Source organism: Anolis sagrei, chromosome 2, assembly GCF_037176765.1.
Source record: "Anolis sagrei isolate rAnoSag1 chromosome 2, rAnoSag1.mat, whole genome shotgun sequence".
Taxonomy (NCBI): Eukaryota; Metazoa; Chordata; class Lepidosauria; order Squamata; family Dactyloidae; genus Anolis; species Anolis sagrei.
The window spans coordinates 7,393,087-7,417,830 of record NC_090022.1 but is presented as its reverse complement, the minus strand read 5'-3'; the positions used below and the strand labels follow the sequence as shown (position 1 = coordinate 7,417,830).

The 24,744-nt window shown below is 46.0% G+C and overlaps 1 protein-coding gene and 2 pseudogenes across 1 annotated transcript in view; all 3 read right to left on the bottom strand.

Moving 5' to 3' along the window:
• Positions 1 to 1,939: 1,939 nt before the first annotated feature.
• On the bottom strand, positions 1,940 to 9,761 carry LOC132765800 (zinc finger protein 420-like; annotated as a pseudogene).
• Positions 9,762 to 12,134: 2,373 nt separating this feature from the next.
• Positions 12,135 to 13,150, bottom strand: LOC137096322 (zinc finger protein 25-like; annotated as a pseudogene).
• A 208-nt stretch (positions 13,151 to 13,358) lies between these two features.
• The window catches only part of LOC132765801 (zinc finger protein 791-like), an 84,462-nt gene continuing 73,076 nt past the window's right edge, over positions 13,359 to 24,744 (bottom strand). The window contains exons 2-5 of the mRNA XM_067465190.1: positions 18,484 to 19,086; positions 17,791 to 17,876; positions 15,948 to 16,068; positions 13,359 to 14,995 (exon numbers count right to left, since the gene is read on the bottom strand). Coding sequence (XP_067321291.1) covers positions 13,359 to 14,995; positions 15,948 to 16,068; positions 17,791 to 17,876; positions 18,484 to 19,042 — 2,403 coding nt within the window. The 5' untranslated portion in view covers positions 19,043 to 19,086. The remainder of the gene's footprint in view (positions 14,996 to 15,947; positions 16,069 to 17,790; positions 17,877 to 18,483; positions 19,087 to 24,744) is intronic.

Sequence of the window (24,744 nt, the reverse complement as noted above, 5' to 3'; positions counted from 1 at the left end):
TGAGGTCTGTTGGAAGTAGGAAAAATGGGTTTATATATCCGTGGAATGACCACAGTGAGACAAAGGACTTTCTGCTGATCACCTTGATTAGCATTCAATGGCTTGGAAGTGCCTGGGGGGAATCTTTTGTTGAGAGTGATTTTATGTGCCTGTTTGCTTCCCCTCTGTTGTTTTGCTGTTGTAATCTTTGAGTTTTTTAATACTGGTAGCCAGACTTTGTTCATTCTCACGGTTTCTTCCTTTCTGTTGAAATTGTCCACATGCTTGTGGATTTCAGTGGCTTCTCTGTGTAGTCTGACATGGTGGTTGTGAGAGTGGTCCAGCACTTCTGTGATCTCAAATAATATGCTGTGTCCAGAACATGGCCATATAGCCCGGAAAAACCTACAACAACCCAGTGATTCCGGCCATGAAAGCCTTTGACAATATGTTGATGATGTTATTTTTATGCTTTTTATATTTTGCTGCTTTATTTTTAACTGTATGTTGTCTGGGCTTACCCCATGTAAGCCGCCCCGATGCTAGAAAGCTGTAGTCGTTCATCTCTTCTTCTGGATGGAGTGGAAATGACTCCTGGGCACCTGAGCCAGGTAAGAAAGCACCTGTCGAGAAGGATGCAGTGCACTGTGGTCTTTGCTTGTTCCCAAAGTATTGTCGCACCTCAAAGTAGAACCACCTTGCTTAGGAGGACATCAAAGAACACACCAGCAGTTGTCTTTGTAGTTTTATTTAAAACTAGCCGTTCCCTGCCACGCGTTGCTGTGGCCCACATGGGGGTTCTGTGTGGGAGGTTTGGCCCAATTCTGTCATTGGTGGGGTTCAGAATGCTCTGTGATTGTAGGTGAACTATAAATCTCAGCAACTACAACTCCCAAATGTCAAGAACCGATTTCCCCCAAACTCCACCATTGTTCACATTTGGGCATATTGAGTATTTGATGGTCCAAATCCATCATTGTTTGAGTTCACAGTGATCTCTGGATGTAGGTGAACTACAACTCCAAAACCAAAGGACACTTCCCACCAAACCCTTCCAGTATTTTCTGTTGGTTGTAAGAGAACTGTGTGTCAAGTTTGGTTCAATTCCATTGTTGGTGGGGTTCAGAATGCTCTTTGATTGTAGGCGAAATATAAATCCCAGTAATTACAACTTCCAAATGACAAAATCAATTTTTTTGAGTGAAGGACATACATTGGGTTGTTAGGTGTCTTGTGTCCAAATTTGGTGTCAATTCGTCCAGTGGTTTTTGAGTTCTATTAATCCCACAAACGAACAGAACATTTTTATTTATATAGATTAGAGGCCAAGGGCTTGCTTGTAAGACAATGTGTTTGTTTAGGATGCTGATGCCTCTGCTTGAGGCCCTGTGCTTGAGGCCAGTTTAAGTAAGTGAATGCATGTATGTGTGTGTGTATGACAATACGCCTTAAGGCACCAGATTCTATCTCATTTTGGAAGCTCAGCCTGGGTTAGTATTTGGGTCCTGGGGGACCCAAATACCTCCGCCTTTCTCTGAGGCTGAGAGAGTGTCTCTAGCTCCCGGCACATCAGTGGGTTTCCAAGGCCAAGTGGGGCTGCAAGCTCCGCCTTATAGATGGACATTACAAGGCCCAAAACATTACACCACGAAGTCATGAGATGCCTTTATTTGTCTCTGAGCATTTGCAAAATACAAGAAACGGAGCACATTTCAGTGAACTTTCTAAAACAAGCACAAAAGAGCTGAAAAGGAGGAAAGCAGTATGGAAACCACATCATCTCAACAGGTGAAGCAGCAACAGGACCACAAGGCCAGGACTGGGCTGAATCTGCCAGGTTCTCTCCCATGCTCTTGGCGTGTGTATGCTTTCTCTCCTGGAGAGTTTTGAGACCTGATTGGAGGACACAACTCTTCCCACCCTTAAAGCATTTAGAGGTTTTTCTCTTCTTGAGATTCATTTCATGCTCAAGTGGATTTTTCTTTTGAGTGAAGGCATTTCCATGGTTTCTTTCCCATTTTGATTTTTTTGTACACCGTGAAGCTTGTTGTGCAACTCAACTCTTTCCAAAATGCAGGGATATGTAGAATTTCTCTTTCTATGAACATTCCGATAATCTTCGAGGCTTGATTTGTAGTTCACTCAGATAAGATTCCAGGCTTTTTGACCTCTCCTGTGTGGGTTTTTTAAATGGACCTTGAGGCTACTCTCCAATGGAAGCTCTTCCCTCATTCTGGACACGTCTTTGGTTTTGTTTTCTATATGACTTTCCTGGACATTTTTGAGGTCTGATTTGTAGCTAAAACTCTTCTCACTCTCTCCTGTATGACTCTTCTGGTGAGCTGCAAGAACAACTTTAAGGCTGTAACTCTTCCCACACTCCAGACATTTGTAGGGTTTCTCTCCTCTGTGATTCATTTCATGTCCAACAAGAGCCCTCTTTTCAGAATAACCTTTTCCACACTCCAGGCATTTATAGGGCTTCTCTTGCAAGTGGATTCTTTCGTGTCGCTTGAGGTTTCCTTTCTGAAGGAAACCTTTTCCACACTCCAGGCATTTATTTGGCTTCTCTCCCGTGTGGGTTTTTTTATGTGTGTTGAGGAATCCTTTTAGGGGGAAGCATTTTCCACATTCCATGCATTTAAATGGCTTCTCTCCTGTGTGGGTGTTTTGGTGCACCTTTAGGCTATTTTTCCAACAGAAGCTCTTCTCGCACTCCAGGCATTTATAGGGTTTCTCTCCTTTGTGGTTCATTTCATGTCTAATAAGACTGCTCTCTTCATAAAAGCCTTTTCCACACTCCAAGCATTTATATAGCTTCTCATGTGTGTGAGTTCTTTTGTGGGTTTTGAGGTGTGCTCTTTGAATGAAACATTTTCCACACTCCAGGCATTTATATGGCTTCTCTCCTATGTGGGTGTTTTTGTGCAGTTTTAGGCCAGTTTTCGAACGGAAATTCTTCCCACACTCCAGGCAATTATAGGGTTTCTCTCCTCTGTGTTTCATTTCATGTCCCATAAGACTTTCCTTATCAGAAAAACCTTTTCCACGTTCCAGGCATTGATATTGCTCCTCTCCTGTGTGGGTTCTTTCGTGTGTCTTGAGGTTTCCTTTCTGAAAGAAACATTTTCCACACTCCATACATTTATATGGCTTCTCTCCTGTGTGGGTTTTTTGATGTGTACTGAGGCTTTCTTTTTGAGAGAAACATTTCCCACACTCCAGGCATTTATATGGCTTCTCTCCTGTGTGGGTTCTTTTGTGTCTCTTGAGGTGTCCTTTCCAAGAGAAACATTTTCCACACTCCAGGCATTTATATTGCGTCTCTCCTGTGTGGGTTCTTTTGTGTCGGTTGAGGTGTTCTTTCCAAGAGAAACATTTTCCACACTTCAGGCATTTATATGGCTTCTCTCCTGTGTGGGTTCTTTTGTGTCTGTTGAGGTGCTCTTTCCAAGAGAAACATTTTCCACAGTCCAGGCATTTATGTGGCTTTTCTCCTGAGTGAGTGTTTTGGTGCTGCTTTAGGCTATCTCTCAAAGAGAAACTCTTCCCGCACTCCAGGCATTTATAGGGTTTCTCCCCTCTGTGACTCATTTCATGTCCAATAAGAATTCTCTTATGAGAAAAACCTTTTCCACACTCCAGGCATTTATAGGGCTTCTCTCCTGTGTGGGTTCTTTTGTGGCTTTTAAGGTGAGCATTTCGAATGAAACATTTCCCACACTCTAGGCATTTATATGGCTTCTCTCCTCTGTGAGTGTTTTGGTGCAGCTTTAGGCCAACTGTCGAAGAGAAACTCTTCTCGCACTCCAGGCATTTATAGGGTTTCTCTCCTCTGTGACTCCTTTCATGTCCAATAAGACTTCTCTTAACACAAAAACCTTTTCCACACTCCAGGCATTTATAGGGTTTCTTTCCTGTGTGGGTTTTTTGGTGTCTCCTTAGGTAACTTTCTTGGGTATAGCATTTTCCACACTCCAGGCATTTATATGGCTTCTCTCCTGTGTGGATTATGCGGTGTACACTGAGGCTTCCTTTTTGATGAAAGCATTTTCCACATTCCAGGCATTTATATGACTTGCCTACAATATGGTATTCCTCATTGTGTGCAGAGTGTATACTAGATGCCTCCTGGAAGAAGCCATTTTCATAGACAGGGCTGTTTCCAATCTCCCTGCTTTCGTCTATTGTCTCTTTGATTGTGATTTCCCTGATGTCGACAGGGCATTGCTTCCTGCTATATTCTTCTGCTTCTGTTTTTAGCCTTTTTTCTTCCTCCTTTTTCCTTTTCGCTCCTTTCAACCACATTTTATTTGGAGCTCCCCCATTTTCACTCCTGTTTCCATCACCACCTTGAAAGAAGGAAAACAAAAAGGAGGAAGGCATGAGAAAAGGGGAGATTGAAATTAATCAACTACAGAATTGTTGTAAGAGGGAGAACGAAGAGGTGAGAATCTTCTTATGGAGGAGAGAAATGTGCCTCATCAAAGGATTGCCCTTTTCTGGAAGTTGTTGGATGATCACTCCCACCATAACATCATCTACAGCAGGAGGAGCAACATCCAACCTGAAAATACCATGAGCCACCCTATTAAACCATGTTTAAGTAAGCACTGAGTAAATGTCCCACTGAAGAGCAGCTCCTCAGAAGTAGTGCCGAGAGGGGAATAGTTTCTTCCAGCCTGGTCAGAAACCAGAACTGCTGGCCAAAAGTCACCCCTGTTCCTGAATTATGCAGCAAAACTATAGAAAAAATGCAGCTGCTCGGCTTCTTGTGGGAATTCCGATAAGATGCCACATAACCCCAATCTTACTACAGCTGCATTGGTTACCAATTGAGCACTGGATCACTTTCAAAGTGATGGTACTCACCTTTAAGGCCTTGCATGGCCTGGGGCCGATGTACCTGAGGGATCGCCTCACCCCCTACCAACCCCAGAGATCCCTCTGTTCTGAGGACCAAGATCTATTGGAAATTCCCAGTGTCAAGACCTTGCGCCTAACAGCAACCAGACACAGAGCCTTTACAGCAGTGGCACCATCACTCTGGAATACTCTGCACCTGGAGTCCATGCCTTGCGGGACCTATCCCAGGGGATTGGCGGCATATAAGTTTGAATAAAATAAATAAATAAATAAATAAATAAATAAAAAATTGGAACTCCCAAAACTGATTTTTCTTAACCAAGAGGCTGAGGGATTCTTACCCAGAGAAGCCACCATCCTATAATTTTCTTCCATGACCTCCCAGTGCAAGGCCCGTTGATCCATATCCAGGAAGGCCCACTCCTCCACACTGAAATGTACAGCCACATCCTCAAATATCACCTGAAAGAATAAAGTTGGATGCACAAATAATTAGTGCTTTTTCTTTTGCTAAGAACAATCCTGATCCATTGAAGTCTGAGTAAAAAATTCAAGGAAATTCAAGCCAACTTTTCTGAGCTGGGTCTTCTACAAAGGTGAGAGGCATCATGATGGTAAGGGAGATCATGCATTCACCTGAAACAGTTCTGATATGTTTGGGTTCTTGCACGAAAACGTGGATATCTATACTTGTAGCAAGTGCTCTTAGAAGGCCACATATCCACATATTAGGGAAGAAGAGCTTGCCTTGGTCCCAGGAGAATCACCCAGGGAATCACTCTGAGGAGGAGGACACTCTGCACACACACGAGGTAGACTGTTGGAGGAATGTTACAAGGGGAAACACCACGATTCATTCTGTAAATTGGTGTGATGCAATGCTCCAGTGGGATTTCTTCCGAGGTGATCATCAGAGCTCAGGATGCTTGTCTATTCTTAAATTGGAATGTACATGCCTGTGTTTTGGATAAATTAGGAATCAGCTGGGGGATGCATGGTTCGAGAGCAGTACGTGTGAAAAAGATCTTGGGATCCTCGTGGACAACAAGTTAAACATGAGCCAACAATGTCATGTGGCGGCACAAAAAGTCAATGGGATTTTGGCCGGCATCAATAGAAGCAGAATGGGGTTGGACTGGATGGCCCATGAGGTCTCTTCCAACTCTATGATTCTATGGTTTTCCCTGTAATACACAGTAAGACCACCTAAAGCTTCAGAGAGCTTCTGTTCAACCATTTCAAAGCTACCTGCTTGGGCGGTGATGGCACAGCCAATCCCTACGAGGAATGGCTGAGGGAGCTGGGGATGTTTAGCTTGAAGAAGAGAAGCTGGAGAGGGGACATGCAAGGTATGTTTTAGTGTTTAAAAGGATGCCACACTGAGGAGGGGGCAGCCTTGTTTTCTGCTGTTCTGAAAACTAGGACACAATGGAGCAATTGATTCAAATTGCAAAAAAGTGACTTAAATCAAGAAATAGTTTTCTAAGATTTACAGAGACACTCTCAGCAAGCGAGAGTCCAAAAGTGGCAGGCTCAAACCCAGAACCTCAATCAATGATTTGATACCAAATGAGAGACTCCTCACTGGGCACACAGAAGACTGGGCGACTTGGAAAGCGCTGAACAGACTGCGCTCTGGCACCACGAGGTGCAGAGCCAACCTTAGGAAATGGGGCTACAAAGTGGAATCCACGACATGCGAGTGTGGCGAAGAGCAAACCACTGACCACCTGCTGCGACGCAACCTGAGCCCACATGCACAATGGAGGACCTTCTTGCAGCAACACCAGAGGCACTCCAAGTGGCCAGATACTGGTCAAAGGACATCTAATAGAATGCCAAGTTTGCCAACTTTGTTTGTTTGTTTGTTTTTAATGCATTACAACTGCTTTGGTTCATGCCTGACATGATAAATAAATAAATAAGTCCATATAAAACAGTTGTGGACATTTCCACTATTGTCTACTATCATCTCCTTACCTTATCTTGCTGAATGGATGCCACATCAGAAAGAGTGGAGCTGCCGTGTCTTCCCAGCCCCCTTGGCTCATCTCCTGTGAAATAGCAAACATAGGAAGAGAAGCGAAGCTGGATTGCTCTATTTGTTTTTCAAAGCTCATTTTGAAGACGCAAAGCTGTTTACAATTTAAACAACACAAAAGGGGAACAATAAGACATCCTCAAAAAAGGCCTGAAGGAACTGGAAAGGGTTCTATAATGGTGCAAGCATTCCTGAGGTGCAGCCCATTCCATACAATAACAGCTTGGATTTAAATATTCTTAAAACCATTCTTGAAACATTCTAACAAAACAGCTGCTCTAGACACACAATTTGAGGGACAGAATAGAAGGCCAGACATTTGGGAGATCTTTGGAACAGCCCCTCTGTCCTCCTCTAACAAAACAGCAATGGAAACACAACAGCAGACCCAACACTTGGGAGTTCCTTGAGAGCAAGAACCAAGCAAATGAAGACATCTTACCTGGTAGAGGCTCTCCTTTGCCTTCCTCCAGCTTGATCCACCCAGAAGGGAAGCCCTGGCTGGTGTTGCCTGGTGGGGCCTCCTGGGTCTCTCTCTCCTGCCGCTCTTCCTGAAGCGCCTTCTCCTCTTGGGCCCAACTCAGGAGGAATCCTTCAGCCAAGGCCACGGCCTGGGAGCTGGTCTCTGCCCCACATTCCCTCACCCAGCGCTCCATCTCTGCAGGAAGGATGGCCAGGAACTGCTTCAGGACCACCAGGTCCAACATCTCCACCTTTGTATGTTCCTCAGGCTTCAGCCACAGGCGGCAGAGAGAGTGGAGGTGGCTGCAGACCTCTCGCGGTCCTAAAGTCTCCTGGAAACAGAAGCGCTGGAAGTATTGGCACTGAAGGACTGCGCTGGACTCCTTCTTCTGGGCATCCTGACCCATTCTGCCTGGGAATCCCACACTTCTCCTGGCCCACATTTCATGGGGCTCTCTTCCTTCAGGGATGGTCTGGTTTGGCTCCTCCGCCTTCACTCTGGGCTCCATCAGGGCTGAAGAAACTCTTCCCTTCTCCATCGGAAATTATCACAAAGCAAAGGCTACGCAAGACAAAGGGAAGATGAAGTCCAGGTTAAGGGTCTACCTCCCTCAAGAGATAAGGGGTCTTAACCACCCATTTTTGTGTTGCCACTGTAAGAAAAACAGAGCCCTGGGAGTTTAGTGCAAACTGCATGAAGAAACACTCTGGGAATCCCCTCACATTGCTTTTCCCTTCCTCTTCTTCCCACCTTCAGCCCCACTTCCCTTGTTTCCCTGTATATTCAGTTCTGAAACTGAGAGGAATCCTGGGAGTTGTGGGGTGATGAAGTCCTTTGCCTTCCCTGCCCAAGAGTGCTGGTGCCTCACCCAACTCCCCCTCCCAGGAGGGCAGACCATTCAGATAATGCAGTCCAAGTGGCCCCAAAGTGCATTCATTCTGTGATGCAGATGCTTCACAGGAGAACATAGCAAGCTCTCATGGCTAACTTCAAATGGGCCCCACGTTTCCCATGTGAGCTTGCCTCCAAATGGTTCTAACTTCAGCCCCTTTCCTCCTTCCCCTCCTGTCTCTCCAGCCCTCCTTGTCCAGTCTCCCAGGTAGACTTGGGAGGTCTGGATGGTCTTCCTGCCTTGGCTCTGCGTGCCTCCCCTCCTCCCTCCCAAGCCAGGCTGAGAGGAAGGAAGGAAGGAAGGAAGGAGAGAGGGAGGAGAGAAGGAAGGAAGGAGGAAGAAAGGAAAGAAAGAGAGAAGAAAAGGAAGGAAGGAGAGAAGGAAGGAAAGAGGAAGAAGTAAAGAGAAGAAAGGAAGGAAAGAGAGAAGGAGAGAGGGAGGAGACAAGGAAGGAAGGAGGAAGGAAGGAAAGAAAGAGAGAAGAAAAGGAAGGAAGGAGAGAAGGAAGGAAAGAGGAAGAAGTAAAGAGAAGAAAGGAAGGAAAGAGAAAAGGAGAGAGGGAGGAGAGAAGGAAGGAAGGAGGAAGAAAGGAAAGAGAGAGAAGAAAAGGAAGGAAGGAGAGAAGGAAGGAAAGAGGAAGGAGTAAAGAGAAGAAAGGAAGGAAAGAGAGAAGGAAAGGCGTAAAGAGAAGGAAGGAAAGAAAAAGAAGGAAAGAGAGAAGGAAGGAAAGAAGGAGAGAAGGAAGAGAGGAAAAGAGAGGAAGAAGGAAGGAAAGGAAGAAGGAAGAAAAGGAAAGAAAAAGAAGCAAGTAAAAAAGAAAGAAAAGGAAGGAAGGAAGGAAAGAGAGAAGGCAGGAAAGAAAGAGAGAAGGAAGGAAGGAAGGAAGGAAGGAGAGAAGGAAGAAAGAGAAGGAAAGAAGGAGAGAAGGAAGGAGGGAAGGAAGGAAAGAAAGAAAAGAAAGAAAGAGAGAAGGAAGAAAAGAATGAAAGAAGAAAAGAAAAGAAGGAAGGAAAGAAGTAAAGAGAATGGAAGGAAAGAAAGAGAAAGAATAAAAGGAAGGAAGGAAGGAAAGAGAGAAGGAATGAAGGGAGGGAGAAAAAAAAAGAAAGAATGAAGAAAAGAGAGAAGAAAGGAGCGGTGGGGCGGGGGGGGGGGGGAAGACGACATAACTTGCCTAGACGGGGGATTAGCTGTGCACGTGCCCTTAGGTTCCCTCTTTCTCCCAGCCAGGGATGCTAGGAATTGTAGTCCCCATGTTTCCCGGTAGAGCTTTGTTTCCTCCCCAGAGGCAGCCTTCCCTCCACGCTGAGTAACGAGGGGAGGGGGGTCTTCTCCCCTCCTCGGTCTGTGGTGCCCCCCCCCCCAACCCAAAGAAGGGGGCAATGAGGACTCACCGCATGTTCCCGGGAGGAAAGAGGCAGGGAAGGAGCCAGATCAACTCCTGCCTCTGAAACTCCCGGGAGAAGTGCTGCTGTGGGCGGGGCCTCTCTTCTCCGGCCACGCCCCTTTCCCTCCCTCCTCTTAGGACTCCGCCCTTTCTGCCCTTCTGGGTGGGTGGGAAGGAAGGAGGGGGTCACTAGGCCATGTTTTGGGGCAGCCCCTCCCTCCCTCCCTCCTCTTGGGACCCTGACCCTGAGTATGAACCCCCTCCCTGCAGAAAGGAAGAAAGACAGAGAGAAAGAGGCGCCTCTTAAGGGATTTCAAATCCTGTAGCACTGCTGGTCACAGCTGACCTCCAGCTGAAGCGCTCAAGGGCCAGGGCTTCCCAGTTCTCAGTGTCTATGCCACAGTTTTTAATGTTGGCTTTGAGCCCATCTTTCAATCTCTTTTCCTGTCCTCCAACATTCAGTTTTCCATTCTTGAGTTTGGAATAGAGCAACTGCTTTGGGAGATGGTGGTCGGGCATCCAGACAATGTGGCCGGTCCAGCAGAGTTGATAGCGGAGGAGTCAAAACAGACAAGCCGAACAGTGCCTTCGGCAGTCTGCAAGAATCCGATAGAAAAAGATAAGGGAATCTCAATTAAACCAAAACCAATTTCTGCGTGCTGGGGATAGCTTAACGAGGGGATAAAAGTCCCAGGTATGGGAAATATAGTCAGCTGAAGGATCGTTTGGGATCAAGTTAAGTTCTCGTCCTTGTTGATTGGAAGGTTCATGCTTAAGTATTTCTTGTTTCATGGTTTTGATTCTTGGGTTTTATGACTACATACTCATGCCTTGGATTAATGTTTTCTGGATTATATTAGAGAAGTGTGGACTTCATTTTCATGGACTTTGTTGAACTTTACCCTGGACGGTTTTGTTCCTGCTTATCTTCTTACCTAATTGGATTTACCTATTTCTTTAAAGTGCTTTTTACTTGCCGTTTTTAAATTATCTTCAATAAAAGGATTGTTTTCCTATTCAACATATGGTGTTTAAAGTCAGAGGGCTTTTCCTGTCCTAGAGTGCAACATTGATCATGAATTCTGAGAGTTATTCACCTGCATCCAGATTGCAGTGAACCCAGCTGACAATAGATCTGGACCAAACTTGGCACAAAAACCCAAAATGGCCATTTTTGAATACTGGTAGGGGTTTGGAGGGAATTGATCATAGCTCTGAACCCAGCCAATGACAGATCTGGACCAAACTTGGCACACAGACCCAAGATGGTCAACTTGGGGAGGACTGAGCCACAATTTTGGAAACTATAGTTCACCCTCATCATTATGCATTTTCTAATGGGAGCATTCATTAAAAAACAAAATCAGAGACTGACTTTTTCTGAGAAATACCATTACAAATTGCCAAACTGATATTACCTGACATCCAAAAAACAAACAATTCCTCTTTCAAATAACCTGGGCATGGCTGGGTACCCAAGCTAGTGTATGGATGTGTGCAGGTACAGCTGTACCAGAAGCTCCAATTTTGTTTGCTTTGCACTGAATGTTTGTTGTAGTCCTACGTTTCAGGGACTCTGCAGATAGGTTGCAATCATAGGGCAAGCCACCTGTCAATTATAGTTAGGCTCCCTGGTCCCGCCCCCTTTTGGGTTTTTGGAGGGAAAAGGAGCCAGTTTGGGTTCAGTCCACACAGAGCAGCTTTCCATGCAGGACATAATACCAAGAGCTCCTGTAGAAAGCTTTGTCTTCTACGGCTTGGCCGGGGAGACATACAGCCTACGGCTTGGCTGGGAGACATACAGCCTTACAGCTCCTCTGCTGAGGGAATCTGGTCTCACAGCACTTCAGCCAGCCATCACTGAAACCTGAACTCCTTTTTTCCTTGGAGGTCTACAAAGCTCTGCTTGGTAAGGGTCACTCACGGAAGCCAGAAGCAGTTGGTACCAGGTGTAGGGGCTCCACGCCAACAGAGGCAAAGACAGACTGCCCAGATTAGAAGTTAAGGATTTCCCCATTAAATAAAGTTTATGAAGATAGTGCCTGTTCCCAGTGAACAAGATTGCAAGAGCCAATAGACTATTAAGAAAGCCTTGAAGTACCTGTTTGTTTTCAATAATAGAGAACTTTGTTGAACCTTTAAGCAATCTAAAGACTTTGTTTTAAGGAAATCCAAAGGCCTTTAATCCTGAGGCAGCCCCGCCGTCCCGTTGGGCACACAGAATTTATGTCCTGTCTACAGTCTTATGTATAGGCCCAGCGTGCGACAGCATAGTATGTATGTGTGTGTGTGTGTGTATAATGATAATATGCCAACGGCATCAGATTCTGATTTTGAAAGCTAAAAAGGGTCAGGCCAGGATAGTATTTGGGTCCTCAGGGACTTCACCTCTGCCTTTCTCTGAGGCTGAGGGAACGTCACTTGCTCCAGGCACACCAGTGGGTTTCCAAGGCCAAGTGGGGCTGCAAGCTCTGCCTTACAGAGGGACAGCACAAGGTTCAAACCATTACACCACGAAGCCATAAGCTGCCTTTATTTATCTCTGAGCATTTGCAAAAGAATACAAGAAACGGAATACATTTCAGTGAAGTTTCTGAAACAAGCACAAAAGAGCTGAAAAGGAGAAAACCATTTATATGGCTTCTCTCTGATGTGGGTATTTTGGTGCTGCTTTAGCTTATTTTTCCAACAGAAACTCTTCCCGCACTCCAGGCATTTATAGGGTTTCTCTCCTCTGTGTTTAATTTCATGTCCAATTAAGACCTCTCTTTTCTGAAAACCCTTTTTCACACTCCGGGCTTTTATATGGCTTCTGTCCTGTGTGGGTTTTTTTAAATGTGCATTGAGGACTTCTTTTTTGAGGGAAGCATTTTCCACACTGCAGGCTTTGCCACACTCCAACCATTTCCATGGCGTTTCCTGTATGGTTTTTTTTTTTTTACTACATCTTTGTATGAACATTCTGGTAATCTTTAAGGATTGATGTACAGTTCAAACTCAGATTCCAGGCTTTTTGACTTCTCTCCCACGTAGGTTTTCTGGTGGGCCTTGAGATTTGCTCTCCAATGGAAGCTCTTCCCGTACTCCAGACATGTCTTTGGTCTTGTCTTCTACATGACTATTCTAGACATTTGTGAGGTCTGATTTGTAGCTAAAACTCTTCCCATATTTTCCTGTATGACTCTACTGGTGAACTCTAAGAACGAATTTAAGGCTATAACTCTTCCCACACTCCAGACATTGATAGGGTTTCTCTCCTCTGTGATTCATTTCATGTCCAATAAGGTTTCTCTTATCAGAACAACTTTTTCCACACTCCTGGCATTGATATAGCTTTTCTCCTGTGTGGGTTCTTTCGTGTGTCTTGAGGTGTCCTTTCTGAAAGAAACATTTCCCACACTTCATGCATTTATATGGCTTCTCTTCTGCGTGGGTTTCTTGGTGTGCATTGAGGGCTCCTTTTAGAGGAAAGCATTTTCCACACTCCAAACACTGATAGGGTTTCTCTCCTCTGTGATTCATTTCATGTCCAATAAGATTTATATTATCAGAATTTTCCCCCACACTCCAGGCATTTATAGGGTTTCTCTTCCCTGTGGGTGTTTTGGTGTCTACTTAGGCTATCTTTTTGGATATGGCATTTTCCACCCTCCAGGCATGTATATGGCTTCTCTCCTTTGTGGGTTCTTTCATGTGTCTTGGGGTTTTCTTTCTGAAAGAAACATTTTCCTTACTTCATGCATTTATTTGGCTCTTGTCCCATGTGGATTTTTTGGTGTGCTTTGAGAGCTCCTTTTAGAGGGAAGAATTTTTCACACTCCAGGCATTTATATGGTTTCTCTCCTCTGTGCTTCATTTCATGTCCAATAAGACTTCTCTTCTCTGAAAAACCTTTTCCACACTCCAGGCATTTATATGGCTTCTCTCCTCTGTGCTTCATTTCATGTATAATAAGACTTCTCTTCTCTGAAAAACCTTTTCCGCACTCCAGGCATTTATATGGCTTCTCTCCTTTGTGATTCATTTCATGTACAATAAGACTTCTCTTCTCCAAAAAATCCTTTCCACACTCCAGGCATTTATATGGCTTCTCTCCTGTGTGAGTTCTTTCATGTCTCTTGAGGTTTCCTTTCTGAAAGAAACATTTTCCACACTTCATGCATTTATATGGCTTCTCTCCTGTGTGAGTTTTTTGGTGGGTGTTGAGGGCTCCTTTCAGAGGGAAGCATTTTCCACACTCCAGGCATTTATATGGCTTCTCTCCCGTGTGGGATTTTCGATGTGTAGTGAGGGCTCCTTTCAGAGGGAAGCATTTTCCACACTCCAGGCATTTATATGGCTTCTCTCCTTTGTGGGAGCATTGGTGCAGCTTTAGGACACTTTCCCAACAGAAACTCTTTCCACATTCCAGACATTTATAGGGTTTCGGTCCTCTGTGATTTGTTTCATGTCTAACAAGATTGCTCTTATCAGAAAAACGTTTTCCACACTCCAGGCACTGATATGGCTTCTCTCCTGTGTGGGTTCTTTTGTGTTTGTTGAGCTGTCCATTGTCAAAGAAACATTTTCCACATTTCAGACATTCATACGGCTTCTCTCCTGTGTGGTTTTTTTGGTGCACCTTTAGGCTAGATTTCAAAGAGAAACTCTTCCCACACTCCAGACATTTATAGGGTTTCTCTCCTCTGTGATTCATTCCATGTGCAACAAGATTGCTCTTACCAGAAAAACTTTTTCCACACTTCAGACATTCATATGGCTTCTCTCCCGTGTGGGTTCTTTTGTGTCTGTTGAGCTGTCCATTGTCAAAGAAACCTTTTCCACACTTCAGACATTCATACGGCTTCTCTCCCGTGTGGTTTTTTTGGTGCACCTTTAGGCTAGATTTCAAAGAGAAACTCTTCCCGCACTCCAGACATTGATAGGGTTTCTCTCCTCTGTGTTTCATTTCATGTCCAATAAAACTTCTCTTATCAGCAAAACATTGTCCACACTCCAGACATTGATATGGCTTCTCTCCTGTGTGGGTTCTTTCGTGTCTCTTGAGGTATGCTTTGTAAAAGAAACATTTTCCACATTCCAGGCATTTATATGACTTGGCTGCAATTTTGTAGTTTTTATTGTGTGCAGAGTGTATACGAGATGTTTCCTGGAAGAAGCCATTTTCATAGACAGGGCCATTTCCCATCTCCCTGCATTTGTCTATTGTCTCTTGGATTGTGATTTTCCTTGTGTCGACAGGGCACTGGTTCCTTTTATATCCTGCTTCAATTCTTAGGCTTCTTTCTTCCTCCTTTTTACTTCTCGCTCCTTTCAGCCACATTTTATTTGGAGCTCCCCCATTTTCACTCCGTTGTCCATCACCACCTTGAAAGAAGAAAGACAAAATGTAGGAAATCATGGGGAAATGAAAGACTGAAATCAATCAACTACAGAAATGTTGTGAGTAAGAGAAAGAAAACGCGAGAATCTTCTTATCAGGGAGAGAACTTTGTCTCATCAAAGAAGAACCTCTTTCTGGGACTTGTTGGATGATCACTCCCACCATTGTATCGTCCACAAAGGGAGGGGATGCATCCTGAAAATACCATGAGCCACCTTACTAAACCATGTTCAAGTAAGCATTGAGTAAATGCCCTGCTGAAGAGCAGCTCTTCAGAAGTTGTGCCCAGAGGGAAATTGTTTCTTCCAGCCTGATCAGGAACCAGAAGTGCTGGCTGGAGGTCACTTGTGTTCTTGAATTATGCAGCAAGACTATAGACTATAGGGCCAGAGGTTTAGCACAGCTGGTAAATCATCAACAACTATAAGATCTATCAACCAAAAGGCTGCAAGTTCAAAGCCCCGGGTTGGCATGAGCAGCCGACCGTCAACCCTGCTCACTATTTACCTAAGCAGTTCAAAAACAGTTTTAGCTGTAATTAGAGAAATTAGGTACTGCTAAAAGCAGGGGAAGTGTTTTACAACAACATAAAGAAAAAGATTAGAGAATACTGGAATGAGGAAGTCCTGACAGCTCTTTGTCATAGAGGATCAAGTGACAGCACCCCCTGTGGACTTGAGCCCAACCGTCCATGGAATTGAAATAAAACCTCCTTCTGTGCTGTCTGTGTACTGTCTATACAAACGGCATTGAATGTTTGCTGTGTATGTGTACTTGTGATCCACTTTGAGTCCCCTTCAGGGTGAAATGGGTGGAATATAAATAAAGTATTATTGTTTATTATTATTATTATTATTATTATTATTATTATTATTATGAAGAAATGACAATTCCCTCAACTGATTTTTATTAACCAAGAGGCTGAGGGATTCTTACCCAGAGAAGCCACCATCCTATAATTTTCTTCCATGACCTCCCCGTGCAGGGCCCGTTGATCCGGATCCAGTAAGGCCCACTCCTCCACACTGAAATGTACAGCCACGTCCTCAAATATCACCTGAAAGAACAACGTTGGACACACAATTCATTCGTACTTCTTCTACTCCCCCTCTTCATTTATTTATTTATTTATTTACAGCTTTTATATTCCGCCCTTCTCACCCCGCAGGGGACTCAGGGCGGATTACAGTGTACACATATATGGCAAACATTCAATGCCAATTTGACATACAACGTATACAGACATACACAGAGGCTATTTAACTTTTTCTGGCTGCCAGGGGAGCTGTGGCTTTCATCGTCCATCTGCGACACTGAAGTACTTCCACATTCCCCGCATGCTTTTGCAGGAGTGCTTTTGATGGAGTCTTTTTTATGGCCTCATAAATTAGTTAATTTAGCCTCCCCACACATAGGTGGATAATGGAGAAAGGCAGGGAATTTCAGAAAAACATCTATTTCTGCTTCATTGACTCTTCTAAAGCCTTTGACTGTGTGGATCATCATAAATTGTGGCAAGTTCTTGGTGGGATGGGCATCCCAAGCCCCCTTCCCTCTCTCCTGAGGAATCTGTACAAGGACCAAGTAGCAACAGTCAGGACTGACCACGGAACAACAGACTGGTTCAAGATTGGGAAAGGCGTACGGCAAGGCTGCATCCTCTCACCCAACCTTTTTAACTTGTATGCAGAACACAACATGCGAGGATGTGCGGGGCTTGAGGAATGCAAAGCTGGGGTGAAAATTGCTGGAAGAAACAACCTCAGATATGCAGATGACACCACTCTGATGGCCGAAAGCGAGGAGGAGCTGAGGAGCCTTCTAATCAAGGTGAAAGAAGAAAGCGCAAAAGCTGGGTTGCAGCTAAACATCAAGACAACCAAGATTATGGCAACAAGAATGATTGACAACTGGAAAATAGAGGGAGAAAATGTGGAGGCCGTGACAGACTTTGTATTTCTAGGTGCAAAGATGACTGCAGATGCAGACTGTGGCCAGGAAATCAGAAGACGCTTCCTTCTTGGGAGGAGAGCAATGTCCAGTCTCGATAAAATAGTAAAGAGTAGAGACATCAGACTGGCAACCAAGATCCATTGCCTAGTCAAAGCCATGGTATTCCCTGTAGTCACCTACGGATGAGAGAGCTGGACCTTAGGGAAGGCTGAGCGAAGGAAGAGAGATGCTTTTGAACTGTGGTGCTGGAGGAAAGTGCTGAGAGTGCCTTGGACTGCGAGAAGATCCAACCAGTCCATCCTCCAGGAAATAAAGCCCGGCTGCTCACTGGAGGGAAGGATACTAGAGATAAAGTTGAAGTACTTTGGCCACATCATGAGGAGACAGCAAAGCCTAGAGAAGACAATTATGCTGGGGAAAGTGGAAGGCAAAAGGAAGAGGGGCCGACCAAGGGCAAGATGGATGGATGGCATCCTTGAAGTGACTGGACTGACCTTGAAGGAGCTGGGGGTGGTGACGGCCGACAGGGAGCTCTGGTGTGGGATGGTCCATGAGGTCAGTCGGAGACAACTGAACGAATGAACAACAACGCACATAGGTGGTACCTAATTTTCCTGCTTGACAGATGCAACTGTCTTTTGGGTTGCAAAGGTAGACCACAGGCTACACAATTGTTTGGAAGCCCACTCCAATCCAGGCTGGCTTCGAACTCATGACCTTTTGGTCAGAGTGATCTTAATGCAGCTGACACTCAGCAGCTGCGCCACAATCCCGGTCGGGGACATTTCCACCATTATCTCATTCATTTCAACTGTCATCTCTTTACCTGGTCTTGCTGAATGGATGCCACTTCTTCTCCTGCATCAGAAAGAGTGGAGCTGCCACGTCTTCCCAGCACCCTTGCCTCATCTCCTGTGAAATGGTAAACATAGGAAGAGAAGGGAAGCTGGATTTCTCTAAGCTCATTTTGAAGACGCAAAGCTATTTACAATTTAAACAACACAAAAGGGGAACAATAGGACGTCCTCCAAAGAAAGGTCAGAAGGGTCTGGAAAGGATTTTATATGGCACACGTATTCCTGAGGTGCAGCCCATTCCATACAATACCAGCTTGGATGCAAATATTCTTTAAACTGTTCTAAGGACATTCTAACAAAACAGTTGTTCAAGATACGCATTCTGGGGGACAGAATAGAAGATCACACGATTGGGAGATCTTTGACCAAGAGAAAGAAGGGATCTCACCAGTGGAGCAGCCCCTTTGTCCTCCTCTAACGAAACAGCCATGGAAACATGTATTTGAGGACACAACAGTAGACCTGACATTTGGGGGAATCCTTGAGAGTGAGGGACCAACCAAATGAAGACATCTTACCTAATGGAGAATCTCTTGTGTTGCCCACTATTTCAATCCAGCCAAAAGAGACTCTCTTGCTGGTATTTAAAGAGATCTCCCAAGTAACAATCCAGTCTTACTGGGGATCTAACTAAAGGCCATATATTTAGGGGAACCTCTCACCTGGTGGAGCAGCTCTTGTGTCCTCCTCCTCCAGTTTGATCCACCTGGAAGGGAAGCCCTGGTTGGTACCTGGTGGGGTCTCCGGGGACTGAAGGACCTTTCTCTCCTGCCACTCTTCCTGCAGCGCCTTCTCCTCTCTGGCCCGACTCAGGAGGAATCCTTCAGCCAAGGCCACGGCCTGGGAGCTGGTCTCTGCCCCACATTCCCTCACCCAGCGCTCCATCTCCGCAGGAAGGACGGCCAGGAACTGCTCCAGGATCACCAGGTCCAGCATCTCCGTCTTGGAGTGTTGCTCAGGCTTCAGCCACAGGCGGCAGAGAGAGTGGAGGCGGCTGCAGGCCTCCCGGGGCCCCAAGGCCTCCTCATAGTGGAAGCTCCAGAAGCGTTGGCTCTGAAGGTATGCACTGAAGGACTTCTCATCTAGAGCATCCAACTGTGTTCTCTCCTCCCAGAATCCAACTCTTCTCCTGCCCCATGTTTTATTGGGCTCTCTTCCTCCTTCAGGGCTAGGTAGACTTGGCTCCTCCATCTTTGCTCTGGGCTCCAAAACAGCTTCCATCTTGGTTGAAGGACCTCTTCCCTTTTTATGCCATGAAGCAAAGGCTACGCATATACACAGACTGGGCCACAGCAATGCATGTCAGGGGACAGCTAGTGGAGAGATAAAATCCAAGTGAACTAACCATACCTGTAAACCAGGCATCCTCAAGCTGCAGCCCTCCAGCTTGTTGGACCTCCCAACTCCCAGAAGCCCTAATGAGCTTGTTCAATTGTCAGGAATTCCAAATGACAAAATCAATCGCCCCGCCCCAACCCCACCAGTATTCAAATTTGGGAATATCGGGCATTTGTACCAAATTTGGCCCAGTGACTGAAAATACACCCTGCATATCAGATATTTATCTTACGATTCATAACAGTAACAAAATTACAGTTATGAAGTATCAACAAAAATAAAGAAAAGAGAAAGAGAAGGAAAGAAAGATGAATGGAAGAGAAGATGAAAGGAAGGAAGGAAGGAAGGAAGGAAGGAAGGAAGGGAGGGAGGGAGGGAGGGAGGGAGGGAGGGAGGGAGGGAGGGAGGGAGGGAGGGAGGGAAGGGAGGAAGGAAGGAAGCTGGAAGGGAGACCTGCAGAGCCCACCTCAGTTCCAGTTCCAGCACCTGGCTCATGTGTTCCTTTCCCATTGGAGACTGACAAGCCCTTCTCCTGGCCAGGCTCAAAGGGGAAGAGGAAGGGGAAGTGAACGGAGGGTCTAGGAGAAGAACAAGGAGGAAGGATGGAAGGAAGAAAGGATGGATGGATGGAAAGAAGAAAAGGAAGGGTAGAAGGAAAGCAAGTAGAAGGAAGGGAGAGAAGGAAGGAAAGAGAAGGAAGGGTGGGATGGAGGGAAGGAAAGGAAGAGAAGGAAAGGTGGATGGAAGGAAGAGAAGGAAAGAAGAATTGGCAGGTAGAACGGAGGGAGGGAAAGATGGAAGGGAAAGGAAGGATGGAAGAAAAGATGAAAGGAAGGAAGGGGGAGAAGGAAGGAAGGAAAGAGAAAAAGAAGGCAAGATGGAAGGAAGAGAAGATGAAATGAAGGAAGGGAAGAGAAGGAGGGGAGGAAAGGGAGAGAGGGAAGAAAGGAAAAGAGGAAAGGAAGAAAGGAAGGAAGCTGGAATGGAGACCTGCAGAGCCCACCTCTGTTCTATTTACAGCATTTGGCCCATGTTTTCCTTTCCCATTCGAGACTTAAAAGGCCTTCTCCTTCTCAGTCTCAAAGGGGAGGAGGAAGAGGAAAGGAATGGAGGGTCTAGGAGAAGAACAAGGAGGAAGGGTGGATGAAAGGAAGGAAGGAAGGAAGGAAGGGATGGATGGAAAGAAGGAAGGGTGGAAGGAAGAGAAGGAAAGACAAATGGCAGATAGAAGGAAGGGAGGGAAGGGAAAAGAAGAAAGGATGGAAGAGAAGGTGAAATGAACTGGAGGGAAGGAAGGAAAAAAATGAAGAGTGGAAGGGATGGAAGGAAGGAAAAGAAAGAGAAGGAAGGAAGAGAAGATGAAAGAATGGGAGGGAATGAGGGGAAGAGAAGAAAGAATGAGAAGGAAGGATGGATGGGAAGAAGAGAAGGCAGGGTGGAAAGGAAGAGAGGGAAGAAAAAAGGGAGGGAGGTGGGAGACCTGCAGAGCCCACCTCTGTTCCAGTTCCAGCACCTGGCCCATGTTGTCCTTTCCCATTGGAGACTGACAAGGCCTTCCCCTGCCCAGGCTCAAAGGGGAAGAGGAAGGGAAAGGGAATGGAGGCTCAAGGAGAAGAACAAGGAGGAAGGATGGAAGGAAGGAAGAGAAGGAAAGGAAGGATGGAAAGAAGAGAAGGAAGGGTGGAAGGAAGGGAAGGGAAGGAAAGAAGAATGGCAGGTAGAAGGGAGGGAAGTATGGAAGGAAGGAAGGAAGGAAAGGAGGGAGGGACTGAAGGAAGGAAGGGAAGAAAGGGAAGGATGGAAGAGAAGAAGGAAGGATGGAAAGAAGGGAGGGAAGGATGGAAGGAAGGAAAGGAGGGAGGGAGGGAAGAGAAGGGAAGAGAGGGAAGAAAGGGAAGGATGGAAAAGAAGATGAGAGGAAGGAAGGATGGAAAGAAGAGAAGGAAGGGTGGAAGAGAAGGAAAGAAGAATGGCACATAGAAGGAAGGGAGGGAAGGGAAGGAAAGGATGGAAGAGAAGATGGAAGGAAGGAAAGAAAGAAAAGAAGGATGGGAGGGATGGAAGGAAAGAGAGGGAAGAAAGGGAAGGATGGAAGAGAAGATGAAAGGAAGGAAAGATGGGAAAAAAGAGAAGGAAGGGTGGAAGGAAGAGAAAGAAAGAAGAATGGCAGGTAGAAGGAAGGGAGGGAAGGAAGGAAGGGAAAGGAGTAAAGGATGGAAGAGAAGATGGAAGGGAAGGGAAGGGAAGGGAAGGGAAGGGAAGGGAAGGGAAGGGAAGGGAAGAAAAGAAGGATAGGAGGGACGGAAGGAGGGGAAGGAAAGAGAGGGAAGAAAGGGAAGGATGGAAGAGAAGATGAAAGGAAGGAAGGATGGAAAGAAGAGAAGGAAGGGTGGAAAGAAGAGAAGGAAAGAAGAATGGCAGGTAGAAGGAAGGGAGGGAAGGAAGGGAAAGGAGTAAAGGATGGAAGAGAAGATGGAAGGGAAGGGAAGAAAAGAAGGATGGGAGGGACGGAAGGAGGGGAAGGAAAGAGAGGGAAGAAAGGGAAGGATGGAAGAGAAGATGAAAGGAAGGAAGGATGGAAAGAAGAGAAGGAAGGGTGGAAGGAAGAGAAGGAAAGAAGAATGGCAGGTAGAAGGAAGGGAAGGGAAAGGATGGAAGAGAAGATGGAAGGGAAGGAAGGAAGGAAGGAAGGAAGGAAGGAAGGAAGGAAGGAAAAGAAGGATGGGAGGGACGGAAGGAAAGAGAGGGAAGAAAACATGGATGGCAGGAAAAGAAGATGAAAGGAAGAAGGGAAGAGAAGGGAGGGAGGAAACAAAGGAATAAAGGGAGGGAGCTGGAAGGGACCCCTGCAGAGCCCACCTCTGTTCCAGTTGCAGCACATGGACCATGTTTTCCTTTCCCACTGGAGGCTTACCAGCCCTTCTCCTGGCCAGGCTCAAAGGGGAGGGGGAGAAGGAAGGAAGGAAGGAAGGAAGGAAGGAAGGAAGGAAGGAAGGAAGGAAAGGAAGCCCACCTCCCTCCTTCCCACGTTGGGTCTTCCAACAGAGGGGTCTCCTCCCCTCGGGAAAACTCACAGAAGGGGGAAGGCGGCCTCACCGCGTGGCTTCGGGGGGGGGGGGGGGGAAGACTCCAGGTGAGCCAGAGCACCCCCTGCTTCTTCTCCCTGCGACTCTGCTACTGCTGCCGGGGGCGGGGCCTCTCCCTCTGGCCACGCCCCTTTCTGGGAGGGAGAGAGGCCCTGGCACGCCTCCTTTGGGCCCTGAAGGGACTGGGCCCCCCATTTCTGCCACTGTCTCCCATGTGAATCCCCCCTCCCTTCCCTTTTTCCTTCCTTCTTCAATCCCTCCAAGGCTATTATTCAGGCTTCTAAGCCTCCTCCTGAGAAAAATGTATAATATCACAAAGGACTCCCACCTCACCCGCCTCATAGGAAACCTGCTACAAAACAGGAGCTTTTTTGTTGAGTTCCAGGGCCAGAGAAGCAGATGGCGGAAACAAGGACGGCCTGCCTCAATGTTCAACATTTACACAAATGGAGGCAAAACAAGCCAATGGGATTTTGGCCTGCATCAATAGGAGCATAGTGTCTAGATCTAGGGAAGTCATGCTCCCCATGCTCTATTCCGCCTTGGTTAGACCACACCTGGAATATTGTGTCCAATTCTGGGCATCACAATTAAAGAGAGATATTGACAAGCTGGAATGTGTCCAGAGAAAGAGGGCGACTAAAAGGATCAAGGGTCTGGAGAACAAGCCCTATGAGGAGTGGCTTAAGGAGCTGGGCATGTTTAACCTGAAGAAGAGAAGGCTGGGAGGAGATATGATAGCCATGTATAAATATGTGAGAGGAAGCCACAGGGAGGAGGGAGCAAGCTTGTTTTCTGCTTCCTTGGAGACTAGGACGCAATGGAACAATGGCTTCAAACTACAAGGAAGGAGATTCCATCTGAACATGAGGAAGAACTCCCTGACTGTGAGAGCCGTTCAGCAGTGGAACTCTCTGCACTGGAGTGTGGTGGAGGCTCCTTCTTTAGAAGCTTTTAAACAGAGGCTGGATAGCCATCTGTCAGGGGCTGATTTGAATGCAATATGGCTGCTCCTTGGCAGGGGGTTGGACTGGATGGCCCATGAGGTCTCTTCCAACTCTATGATTCTATGAAATGACCAGCCACTGCCAGAAGGGACAGAGAGTTTCATCTATGCTGATGATCGTGCCATTACTGCTCAAGCACGGAGCTTTGAGATGGTAGAACAGAAGATCTCCAAAGCTTTAGGTGCTCTTACTGCCTATTACAGGGAAAACCAGCTGATCCCTAATCCATCTGAAATACAGACATGTGCTTTTCACCTTAAGAACAGACAAGCATCCCGAGCTCTGAGGATGACTTGGGAAGGAATCCCACTGGAGCATTGCAACACACCCAAATACCTGGGAGTCACTTTGGACCGTGCTCTGACCTACAAGAGGCACTGCCTGAATATCAAGCAAAAAGTGGGAGCTAGAAACAATATAATACGAAAGCTAACTGTCACAACCTGGGGATTACAACCAGACACAGTGAAGACATCTGCCCTTGCGCTATGCTACTCTGCTGCTGAGTATGCATGCCCAGTGTGGAACACATCTCACCACGCTAAAACCGTGGATGTGGCTCTTAATGAGACATGCCGTATTATCACGGGGTGTCTGCACCCTACACCACTGGAGAAATTACACTGTCTAGCCAGTATTGCACCACCTGACATCTGCCGGGAAGTAGCAGCCAATAGTGAAAGGAAGAAGGCAGAGACATCTCCAGCTCATCCCTTGTTTGGGTATCAGCCAGCATGTCAATGACTTAACTCAAGAAGTAGTTTTCTAAGATCTACAGAGACACTTGCTAGAACACCCCAGCAAGCAAGAGTCCAAAAGTAGCAGGCTCAAACCCAGAACCTCAATCCATGGCTGATATCAAATGAGAGACTCCCCCCTGCGCTGAACAGACTGCACTCTGGCACCACGAGGTGCAGAGCCAACCTTAAAAAATGGGGCCACAAAGTGGAATCCTCAACATGCGAGTGTGGAGAAGAGCAAACCACTGACCACCTGCTGCAATGCAACCTGAGCCCCGCCACATGCATAATGGAGGACCTTCTTGCAGCAACACTTGTCAAAGGACATTTAATCAACTACCAAGCTTGCAAACTTTGTGTTTTGTTTGTTTGTTTGTTAAAAAATGCAATACACCTGTTTGTTTTCTCCTGACACTATAAATAAATAAATATTCCTGCTTTTTGGCAGAATGGGGTTGGACTGGATGGCCCATGAGGTCTCTTCCAACTCTTTGATTCTATGATTCTATGCAGAAAGGTACTTTTTCATGTTTGGTGGACCTGCAAGACAGTACAAAATTTTGGGGAAACAAAATTATCTCTAAACGTTTAAGAAAAAAGCCAGAAATGTGTGTTTAGGATTATTTAGAGAGAGAATCACATAAAGAAGATGAAGAAATCTCCCAATACAGTCTTGCTGCGGCAAGAATAACAATAACAGAACCTTGGAGGTGGAAAAAGCCAAGCTTCTGTACAGAAGTTGATTATAAATT